This window comes from Acomys minous (assembly GCF_964271855.1).
Source record: "Acomys minous genome assembly, chromosome: 8".
In the NCBI taxonomy this organism is placed as follows: Eukaryota; Metazoa; Chordata; class Mammalia; order Rodentia; family Muridae; genus Acomys; species Acomys minous.
Genome location: NC_140489.1, coordinates 106,684,810 through 106,697,131, shown reverse-complemented (window position 1 = coordinate 106,697,131; position 12,322 = coordinate 106,684,810). Strand labels below are relative to the sequence as shown.

The window sequence follows — 12,322 nt, the reverse complement described above, 5'->3', positions numbered from 1 at the left end:
GCAGGAGCCAAGATCAAGTCTGTAGGTTATGCTTGGCAGGTTTATAGAGTAAGTGCCAGAAATGGTGTATATATACTGGATTAAATTAAAGTAAATAAGGAAGACTTTAATGCTCTGTGAAAATGGCAGGACTAGGTAGGAGATTATAGTCTTTATGAGTAGTCAGTAATGGTCTGATAGACTTACTTGTGGGCATATTTTATACCTGGCAGTACAGTAGCTTTGTTTACTTAAAGTAGTATGCATTTTGGTAACTTAAGTAGATACTTTAATTATTTTTAAATCAGCCTTTTTCAAAATTTGTTTTATAGATTTTAATAATTCAATAAAATATTATGTCTGTTATTATCATTGTAAATAAATGTTCCACTTTTTAGTGCCAACACAATTGGAAAATATTTTTAATCCTAAACAGTTTAAATGACACTTTTATTTTATTTTTTTTTCTGTTTTCTTTAAGCCATAAAGATGAGTTTACCATTATTCCTGTACTGGTTGGAGCTCTGAGTGAGTCAAAAGAACAGGAATTCGGAAAACTCTTCAGTAAATATCTAGCGGATCCTAGTAATCTCTTTGTGGTTTCTTCTGATTTCTGCCATTGGGGTAAGTTTTAGATTTTTAACATATGGTAGATGTTATATATCTGTGGCTAAAGGTTTCTTATTATTCCAAGCTCTGAGTCTCAATTCTTTATCACTCTTTGGAAAGTTGTATATGTAGCAGCCATGTTTAAAAGTGAATTAAGAAGTCATTTAAAAAGCATCAGCCAAGGATATAGGCACATTTCCAAAGGCGACTGGTACAATTGGATTCACACTGTGAGGGCATCCTTGCTTTTGAACACTTCTGTTAGTGGGAGCTAAAATGTGCTAACCTCATATTTGTGTATATATGTATGGTAGCTTCTTTGAGGTCAGCTTTGGTAGAGAGAACAAATTCTTCACCATGTAAAGAGCACTGTGTACTTTACTGGTCCTTTTCTGATTTTCCTTTTTGTAATTGGTCTCTTTTTTTCTTTTGGTGAGTTTTTTGTTTTTGTTTTTTGCCAACAATTGCAGTCAGTTTTTTGAGTTACCCTCTAACAGTAGGACATATAGGCTGTTAGCGCTGTGGTCTTCTCTGGTAATGCTTTATAAAAATAAGGACTCTTAAGTGAGTCTTGTGATTATTGTAAATTAAGAGGAAGGGTATTTTACCATGATCAGATCATAAAGAAGAAATGTATTGTAGATAACCTTCCAGTAAACTGATGCTGCATTTTTTAGTGCTGTTTGCTTTCATTTATCTATAATTGTCTCAGAATATATATTTCTAAGACAGGTTTTCTCTGTGTAGCCCTGGCTGTCCTGGAACTTTCTCTGTAGACCAGGCTGGCCTCAGAACTCACAGAGATCCATCTGCTTCTGCCTCCTGAGTCCTGGGATTAAGGGCGTGCGCCACTACTGTCTGGTTTCAGAATATTTCTTAAGTTCCATTCCTTTTAAGACATCTCTTTGACTCATTTCTTCACTATTTTAAGTCATTTTTATTTGTCCATCTTATCTTGCATTTATAATAAGGAAACATAAAAGCATAATTTTTACGATAAAGCACTAAAATGCTGAAAAACACTCTCAATGAGTTATCTAGGGAGCCTTGCTTTTTTCCTGTGAGAACTTTGTCAGCAGTTTACCTGCCTTGCTTGGGTTCTCTCTCGCATCCTTCTGAGTAGACTTCTTAAGTTGTACTCACAACTCTACTGTCTTCTATGGTATAGATACTACAACATGTACATTATTAACACTGGTTTTCACCAGTTCTCCATGAGTATGGTTTTCCTCTTAAGAAAAGTTTGAAAATCCCTGGAAACCCTTTAGATTTTGAAGGATGACGAGGCTTCTGGTATCAAATGAGTAGACTCCAGGGAAGTTACTAAACATTTTAGAGTGCATAGAACAGTCCCTCCCACCCACCGGAAAAAATTGTCTGTTCCAAAATGTCCCTAGTGCTGAGATTAGAAACCCATCTTTAGGGTGTATGGGTGGCTGAGCTTTCTTCTAAAGACTTTTTCTGGGTTTTTTTTAGCAACTCATTCAACTGTCTAGTTTGTGCTATTCTTTCTGGCAAAAGTAATTTTTTATTTATATAACTATATTACTTATATTTCAGGGCCCAAATAGAGTCTTACAAGGGAATTCTGTCTTAGGAATTAGAAATTAGTCATAGTTGTTCTAATATAAGAAGTACTATTATGATAAAGAGCTGCGTTTCTCAGTTTTGTAAGTTTCCGTCAGTAACACAACATAATCATATTTTGGAAATAAAAATTATGAAGCAATTATTTTTCTTTTAAAATTTTTTTCAAGGCTCTTATGAATTGGTTGATTCTGTTCTCTTGACAATGTTCTCCAGATAGCTCATTCTCTAAGTTGTACATAAACCCACATAAAACACGTTTGGTTAATTTTATTTTTTATGACAAGCTTTTACTATGTTATCCAGGCTAGCCTCAAAATCACAATCCTCCTGCATCTGTCTCCTGGGTGCAGGGATTGCAGGTGTGTGCCGCCATGCCTGTTTAATAGATGTAATATTCCTGTCTTATGTCTGCGTGGGGTTATCCTTTTAACCTCACTAATAAAGAATCCTCCCTTCCCTCCTTTTTCCCCCCGTCTTTAAGACAATGTTTCTTTGTGTAGCCTTGGTTGACCTGGAACTCACTCTGTACACCAGGTTTTCCTTACTCACAGAGATCCACCTGCCTCTGCCTCCCGAGTGCTAGGGTTAAAAGCATATACCACCATTGCCCAGCAAATAAAGACCTCTTGAGAGAGAAAAGAAATTTTTTTTGTAGGTAGCAAAGATTCTTAGAAAGGTACTTAGGCTGTTTTTCCTCAGTTTCTAACAACAGTATTTAAGTTATAATATAGGATTTCCAGGTGATAATTGAAAAAAGGAAAACAAAAAACCCCTCATTTTCTAGGGATGACAAATGCTAGCAGTGAAGCCCATCCAGGCTTGTTTGTGCTTACCCTGGTGGTGAAGTGATGGGGCTTTCCCCAGCCCTCGTTTTTTAGCTGGTACCATCACTAAGTCTCATTAAGTGCTCATTTTACTCCCAGAAGACACCAGTTCTTCCTGAGTAATTTGACTAGCAGTATGGGAAATAGTGTTAGGTTTGACATGGGCAATATTTGAAAATTGACACTACAGTAAATTGTACTTGTCACTTTGTGACGCCTAACACTTTGTTTTGCATGCGTATCAAGCTGAAGCCGTAGTCAGCTACAAGTTAAGCTGTCTTTGAAATCAGATTTCATGTTTTTCAAATTTATGTTCCATGTCAACAATTCAGCCCATCTTGAAGGTTGATGTTTTGTTTTGTTTTTCTTTCTTCTTTCTCTCTTTCTTGGCAGAATCTTCCCATCTCAGGCTGACCTAAAACTTGTATCCTTCTGCCTCAGCCTCCCTACCTGGGATCACAGGCATGTGCCGCTACAGTCTGCTTTTTTTCTACTTGTAAAGATATAGTACATGTTGATTCAAAAAAATAAAAGCAATCATAATGGTGAATTCTTAGTAATTTCAGAGGAATGATAGAGGCCTTAAAAGTTTCATTGCCTTAGGTTCATCATAATTCTAAGTAGCTGGTTTTTGAAGTAAAATACTTGATTATGGTGTAGTTCACAAATTACTCAGATAGAGATGCATACTGGGCCTTTGTTTTTTATTGAATTAGGCTGCTGGTAGTGACTACCTTTTCTTTCTAGTTATTTGGTCTTTTTTGTTGTTTTTGCTTGGGTTTATTGTTGTTTGCTTTTGTTTTTCATCTAGCTTTTGTGGAAATAGCTCGCAGCGGTGCTTGGGGAGCTGACATACAGACTGGAAGTGTGGTTTCCTTGTTGGCCTTATTTTCCAGCTGGTGTCCCACTGTGAAAGTGATTTCTTTTATAAAAATGTATTTTACTTTAGTAGATGTTCATTTTTAGAGAGACTAAAATATTTTGGTATTCTTTGGAGTGGAACAAAGTACGGGAGAGGCAGGAACTTACCTCTGTTATCTTTCTGTTCTTTGTGTCTCCTCACTGGAGTTCTCTAAAATGTAATTTGGCATTTCAGCCTGTGCTTTGCGTCTTGCCAGCATCCTCGGCGTGAGGAGATGCATCGTGACTGTAGTATGGAACAATAGTATTCCCCTCTTCATCTTAGTTGCCAGCTTTTGATTTTTATCTTGGTTAAGTATGTTTTAATACTTAATATACTTACCAAGTCCTACATCCTGGAGGATGAGTCTGTCTAGGAGAAGTTTTCTGGACTTCTTTCAGTTATTCTAATTAGTAAATTTTCATTCGGTTTCCTAAGTTTCAGTTATGATATTCTCTATATAGACTGTATTTGTTTGTTTTATGTCTTCTCAGAAATGTATGTTTTCAGGTTTAGATTATTGGCGGCTTTTATTAGCATTACTTTTAGCAAACTATTAACAAATTTCAAAACAAAATTAGATCTAACTCATTGGAAGTAAAGTAATCTGTTAGTTTGTTTTTATTGTGCAGATCAGTTCTAATCAATTTTCTAAGTGCTTATGATAGTATCATATAATCTATTGTAGTCTCTTCAGCAATTTAAAATATGCTTAGAATTATATCATTCCTTTGTTTTAGAAGCTTGAGCTACTTATTCAAAGTAAACCTTACCTAAAGTGTTAATACAATTTATGCTATGTTCAGATTTCTTCTTTACTGTTTTTTCAGTGATTCATTTATACTCTTTCCCTGTTAGTTTTTTTTTAGTCCAGGGACATTCCTACTTTATAAGTGCTTAAGTTTCAAATGTAATGTTAGCTAATTTCCAAAATGAATCGTATCCGAGCCTGTACCTTTGTCTTCTCAAGTCTTTGCACATCTTGATATCACAAGTTTATGTTTTTGACCTTTTGCAGTGTTGGAATGAGGCTTATACCCTTGTATTGTAACAGACTTCAGGATGAATGGATTATGGTATCTAGTTAGAAAGGATGGTGTTGTTTGACAGCATATCGATAGCATTTCCTTTGTGAAATAGTTTTGTTTTCCTGTGACTTTAGTTATAGGTGTTCCAGGTTGAGAACCTCTTCGTAGAAAGGCCTGCTACTCTCCCTAGTGGATTTCTTTAAGGGTTCAAACATTTGAAAAATGGCTTATCATTAGGAAAGTAATACGCAAATCTACACAGAATAGGTTTTTGTTTCTTTGGGTTTTTTTGTTTTTGTTTTTTGTTTTTTTGGTCATGTATCTGATATTTTGGGGATTTGTAGATTAACATTGTTAGGTCATTGCTTATTTCTAGTGTATAGCTTATTGAGGTATTTAATTTTTTTGTTTGTTTTGAGATACTTAAAACGTAGTGTTGGTTTTTGTACCATTCATTGTTGTTTGTCCTCATTAGTTGGTTGTTGTGTGTTAAACAGACATTCTTGGAGCTTACTCTCCACACTCTGTGAATCCACTCATTAATCACCAGTCACCTTTGGAGATGGGAAAATTACTTACCTGTATTTCTTTTTCTCAGAAAGCGTGCTCTGGAATGGATTCACAAATGAGCTACCCTCCTTCCCTCAAAGAGTAAGGTTTCTGCTTTACAGGATTTTTTTTCCTTGGGTTATTTTTCCTCTCATCTTTTGAATTTGAAAAGAACTGAGGGAAGGCACCTGAAGAAACCACTGACATACTCACTAGGGAGTTCCAGAGCTTGTCCTGCCCCTAGGGCAGTGTCTGTGCTCTTAAAGCTAGAAAGCTCATACTTGAAGTTGAAACAGGGGCTCAAAGAATCCATTTTCCCAGTGTACCTTCTGAAAGGATAAGTTTCAGGTAAGTAATTTTTTCTACTATGTGATATGCTTTATTCATACTTAGAAAAGGGTACACAACTCCTGTCCTCCAGATGTGGAGACAGCTGCATTTGTTCACAGGCAGCTTCTTAATTGCCCTGAAAGCCAGAAATATGAAAATTTAGGGAATAAAATGTATTCACTCATGAGATACATGCAGTCAGAATTTATTTTAAATGAACAACTTAAAACTAAAGGTACATTTTGATCAATGTATTATTCCAGTATTGTAATTTTCTTTATTAAAGAATGAAATCTTGAGAAATTTACTTTTTAATAAGAAAGAAGAAAGTATCTTGACTCAGTTTCCAAGGAGCACTTGACGTCTTAATTCGTATGTATGCACATACATACGTATGCTTGTGTGCATGCATACATACACACATCTAGGCCACTGTTTACTTTAGATGCCTCTCTCCCTCTCTTTCTCTCAACTAGAATGGATTGCACAAATGATTTGAAAATATTTGTGCAACTTTAAAGTTTTATCATGAGGACAGTATGAACTATTATGAGTAGCTAATGTTCGGTAGCTGCATGTACTGAAAATTTAGCTTCTTTATTGATATGAGCGATTCAGCCATTTATACTTAATCTTTACTAAATGTGAGTTGACCACAAAAAAATAACAGCAAAATACTAAACATTTGCTCCTATTGATTTCCTGTGTATACTCTTATTTTTTATTAAATTACACAATGATTTCAGTATTTTAAAGTATTTCAAACATCTATGCCTTTCTTCAGAAATGCTTTAAAACCTAAAGCTATGAGTGATATGACATCACTTAAACACATAATTACACCTTTTGCTTTCCTGGCAAGGTTGTTATTGAAAACAGCTCTTCACTTGAAAGTGAGCAGAAAGGACTTTTGAGTAGCAAATGACTGTCATAAAACACCAAGGAATGGCAGTCTTCATAAAAGACATAGTGCTTACAGGTAGCAACTAAAAGCAGCAGCTGTTTCCAGAAGCAGGGAGAAAAGCATACAGTTGTACAGACTCGAAATAGTCCGGGACCTAAGGGGTCAAGACAGAGTACTTTGATTTCTTCTAGAAATAATATTTTCAGGACAGTGGTAAGGAAGCAAAATTCCTTTGTCTAAGGTGGGCAGTTTTATCAAAAGAACTTTGAAATAGACAAGAATTGAGTTGGTAGGCTAGGCTAGCTGAGTGTAGATTTGACTTTACATAGTCTTCTCACAACTACTTGGCAAGTGGGGAAAATGGGGCCATTTTTACAGTCCTCATGGTTAGACAGTCCTTAGAACTGTGTGAAATACACATTCTCTGAAGAAAAGGAAAGCTATAACTACCTTTCAAAAAATTTGAAAGAAAGATTTGATGGATGATTTAGTATAAAGGTGTTGAGGGGTATCAAGATATCCTTATGAGTAGATGTGCTTGCCACCAAGCCTGAAATCTGAGTGTGATCCTTGGGATCCACAGGGTACATGGAAGAGAGAACTGACATTTTAGTTTGTTCTCTGACCTCCACTTGCACACTGTGGAATGAGTATTAAAGTTCTCTTATAATTGATACCTAAAATTAAGCTGTGAGGATCTGCTCTCGGAATGTAACAACAACGAGAACTTAAATAATAGTTCTATGGGAGGTAAATAGTTACTATATTGAGTGGTATAGGAGGTAATGTAAACAGTTAAAATATGAAAAATAAGGAAATAATGTAGGAAAGTAGACATGAAAAAATGATCAGCACCACCAGATGAAATGCTGAGTTCTGTGCTATGTTTATAAAAGTTTGCCAGCCATTATATGTACGATACTGTTTTCAGTCAAATGAACAAAAAACTTAAAAATATAATAATCCAACCAAATCTGCTTTCTCAGTTGTAAGGCTCGTTGGACTTACTAATAGATAATAGAGCTCTAGACATGAGACCAAATACTGTTAGAAATACATTTTGGCAAAGCTTTGAAAGTTAGGAAAATAGGGGCTGGAGAGATGGCTCAGTTGTTAAGAGCACTGGCTGTTCTTCCAGAGGACCCCAGCTTCAGTTCTCAGCACCCAGTTGGTGGCTTACAGCCAGCTGTCACTCCAGTTCCAGGAGATAGACCACCCTGTTCTGTCCTATATAGGTACCAGTCATGCATGTGGTAAACAGACATATAGACAGGCAAAACACTCACACATATAAAAATAATTAAAAATTTAAAAAAGGAAAAGTATTCTTTATATAAAAGAATAACTTCATTGCTGAAAGCTATATTAGGGTTATCTGAAATATATCATAGTTAAATAATCTGTAATTAGTTATGGGCATTAACTTTTGGATTTCATATTACTACAGTAGGAAGCAACTTATTTTCTGAATCTTTGTTTTTCTTTTTTTCTTTTTTCTTTTGGTTTGTTTGTTTAAACTGCTGTTTAAAGAACACAGCTGAACCTTGACTTTTGTGCTTGTACTCCAACTGGGATTTCATGTCAGTGTAGGTCTGTTCACTCATTCTTTTGTGAATTCTCACATTGCATAAGGCACATGTATCAGTCCTTTTCCTTAAAAAAAAAAAAAGATCATTAAAAATCACACAAGCCACAAGTATCGCTGACTCACACAGTTTGGTTCTATCAGGGAGATCAGCAGTGATAAACTCTCATTGGTTTTTTTTTTTTTTTTTTTTTTTTTTACACTGAAACAGTTTTCTTAAATCAGATTTTCTTTAGTTGTATTTTTTGGGTTTCCTGTCAATTATACACTGAGAGAATGTTTAACAATGCTTCTTCTAACTTTAAGCTCTTTTGTTTCCTTATTCTTGTATTGCTGGTGACTTTAAAGTTTCTGCAACATGAAATAGTTTTTTAACATCTTAAAATTCTGGTGATGTATCATTTCTTTATTACTTTCCCAAATATGCCTCTTAATCTTTATGTGAGGACTCTTGGGAATTGATTCTTGCAGAGGTGTAAGCTGTGCTTTGCCTTTTGTGAGGACTAAAATTACTTGGTAAGCACTTGCTTTCTTTTTAGCTTCTAATTTTTCCCTATTTTATTTTGTACATGATATTTGTTTCAAGGTCAAAGGTTCCGTTACAGTTACTATGATGAATCCCAGGGGGAGATTTATAGATCCATTGAACATCTAGATAAAATGGTAAGTCTTTCAGGTGTGGGGTTTTAATGCTCTAAAATATTTAATTTAGAATTTTCTTTAATTTCTGATTAGTGATTCTAGACTTAACATGTTAAAGTATGCAATGGGCTAATAGTTCTTTTCCTTTCTTGAATTAAGAGTTCAAAATGCAATGTATCCTCGAATGAATTAACTCCTCTAAGATGATTAGTGAGAATATTTAAGAGCAATTGGGTACAGATTTTAATTATATTTTTGGAGAAGTATTTGGTCTTAGGGGCAGCAACATGTTAACGCTATGACTCTATTAGGCCCCATTCCTAGGAGATGATGAGGCACGCTGGCTCTAATTCCTGTCTAATTTGATGGCCATCTGAAGTAACTTATTTTGAGTCTTTCTGAGCTATGTTACTGTTCTTTAACATTTATTAAATAACTTAGTGTTTGATTTTTAGATTTTGTTTCTTAATAGGCCAAACTATTACTTTTGAATGATGCTGATGATTTTATGAACTACTTAATAAAGTATATATAACCTAAAATTGTAAATGTTTGACTGAAACTCCAATTTTTCAGTTAACATCTTTTTCCTTTCGAAAGTTATGACATTATAGTCCTTTAATTTAATTTAATTTTTTTTTTTTTTTTGCTTTGCTATATGTTACACTCAGGACTCTGTACATATAGGACAATGCTCTCCCATTAAGCTGAGCATAATGGCATAAATTTATGATGGTAGGTTTTAGTAATTTAGCACACTTAAATTTTGTCTGCTGTACTGCAAGAATTTTTATAGCCACATCATTTTAATGTTTTAAATTTTTCAGAAATGTGTAGTTAGGAATTACAGTTTTTCAAGCCCTCTTAAAGTGAATGTAACCTTCGTGAACTCAATAATTTAAAGTGTTGTAATTTTGAGTTTTGGTGTATTTCTGTAAAACCTATAAGTCTTATTGTTATATATTGAATCGTATTTTCATTTTTAATCATACTTGAATTTGAAATGTCTATCGTATTTTTAGCCTATGTCTAGTAAGGTAACTATAGAAAGTACCTTAAGAAACCTGGCCTACTTTTTATAAGTGCTAGTGAGTTGTTCTTCTTTCCTTTTGTCCTTTGTTCTTTTTGTAGATATTTGGATTATTATTATTATTTTTTTTGGCCATCAAGTTTTCCACTTGGATTTTATCTTGTTTTTCTAAATGTAAAATTTTAAAATTCAATTACATTCTTTTTTCTTTAAGAACTGTTAGTTGTACTTTAATTTTTTTTTTTATACTTTAAATTTTTAAAAACTCGCATAAGTATTTTGGGGTGTATTTATAAGGAATATCCCGTGTAGCAGGACTGTCACCCATTTGCTCTGTGACCTCTAAGGTCAGTTCATTTGTCTAGTTCTCGTTTGTCTTTAGGATGTCTGAGTTAGCATTCGGTTCTATCTATTTACAAGTCTGAGGTTTGTTCATATCAGTTCTATACACTTTAGTAGAAGATCATTTGGTCTCAAGTAACTAATATATTTAAGTAAGGAATCTATCTGGGTTTGAATATACTGTACATGAATTCAATTTTACATAATGGCGCAGGGTTTCACTTTTCCAAATTGATTCATTAGTCACATGTATTTATTGAGTAATGTAGTATGGGTAATGTAACCTGATATGTTGCCAGTATAAAACATACATTGAGCCGGGTGGTGGTGGCGCACGCCTTTAATCCCAGCACTCGGGAGGCAGAGGAAGACGGATCGCTGTGAGTTCAAGGCCAGCCTGGTCTACAAAGTTAGTCCAGGACAGGCAAGGCTACACAGAGAAACCTTGTCTCGAAAAACCAAAACAACAACAACAACAACAAAAACATTGATTCACTTAGAATGAAACAGAAACTTTAATAATGATTATTTTATCTTGATTATCTAATGAAATTAAAATTTAATAGATCAATCTAAAATATTTTGCAATTAGTTTTGTTTTTTTCATTTTATCTTTTTAACATAGCCACTAATTTTTGTTTTTCCTTTTTCGAAACAGGGTTTCTATGTGTAGCCTTGGCTGTCCTGGACTTGCTTTGTGGACCAAACTGGCCTCGAACTCACAGAGATCCACTTGCCTCCCAGAGTGCTGGGATTAAAGGCGTGCGCCACCACACCCAGCAGCAATTAATTTTAAAAAGTTACAAATATGGCCTACATTATATTTTAATTGTGCATTGTTGGTTTAGAGCACAAAGATGTGTGGATGATGATAAGCATTAACATTTTTTTTCCTTTCAAATTATTTTAGGTAGGTCTTACTATGTGGCTTTGTCTGGCTGGAAACTTCCTATGTAACCCAGATTGCCCTCACACTAAAATGAATTCCTTTTGCTCCATCCTCGGAGTACTGGGATTCTAGGCATGAGTTACTATACTTGGCGGCAGATAAATATTTTAAAATCATTGCTGTATGGAAGGCAGATGGAAAGAAAGATGGTCAGTGTCGTTGTCTAGAGAGAATGGAGGGGAAGGAAAGAAAGTTAGGTCAGAGGGACACCCTGGCATAAGTGGTAAGGAAGTAGAGCGACGTTAGAGGAATTCTGCTTGGAAACTACGAATGAGTAATAACACAGACGAGAAAGCTTTTTCCTTTTTAAAAGATTTTTCTATTTATTAAATATACAGTGTTTTGCCTGCGTGTACACCTGCCCACCAGAAGAGGGCACCAGATCTCATTATAGATGGTTGTGAGCCACCATGTGGTTGCTGGGAACTGAACTGGCTGGAAGGGCAGCCAGTGCTCTTAACCGCTGAGCCATCTCTCCAGCCAGCCCCGACAGGAAAGCTTTTAACTAGCAAGGAAGAAGGATACCAAATTAAGAACTTTGTAAAAAGTAGTTTCAGAAAATTGCTTTACTTAAATTAGAAAATAACTTGGCAAGAATGTTCTCTGTCAGTCTGAGTGTTGTCTGGCTTGATGGATGAGCTGATCCACAAGCACAGTCAGAGAAAGGCTTTGTCTTTCCCCTTTTCTTGCTACTCCATATGCTCTACTTGGACAACAGTGTTGACACCCTTTATAAAATAGTGACACAGGAAGTTATCTCCTCTCATACCTGTCTTGGTGTTCTTAAGATGGGAGTTTATATTGATATAGGAATGAATTTCTAGCGTTTGTGGCTTGGTAGCTCAGTAGTACAGCAGTGTGCTTAGCATGCTAGTATGTGCCCTTGCTCTAGGAATTCTTTAAGGAACACTGGCTGTATGTGAAATAAGAACTACTTTTTAGTGGTATGCATGTGAACATGTCCTTTTCATTAAAATTGTCTTCACTTGTTTAACTATAAAGAAAATAATCTTATAGGCCAAGCTGACATGAGACTTGAAATCCTCCTCGCTTTAGCTAG

At 35.2% G+C, this 12,322-nt stretch overlaps 1 protein-coding gene across 2 annotated transcripts in view; it reads left to right on the top strand.

Moving 5' to 3' along the window:
* Window positions 1–12,322, top strand: part of MEMO1 (mediator of cell motility 1) — a 91,772-nt gene that overhangs the window by 70,126 nt on the left and 9,324 nt on the right. For both annotated transcript variants that reach the window (XM_084793812.1, XM_084793813.1), the window contains 2 exons: window positions 461–603; window positions 8,886–8,962. In XM_084793812.1, the coding sequence (XP_084649938.1) occupies window positions 461–603; window positions 8,886–8,962 (220 nt within the window). The remainder of the gene's footprint in view (window positions 1–460; window positions 604–8,885; window positions 8,963–12,322) is intronic.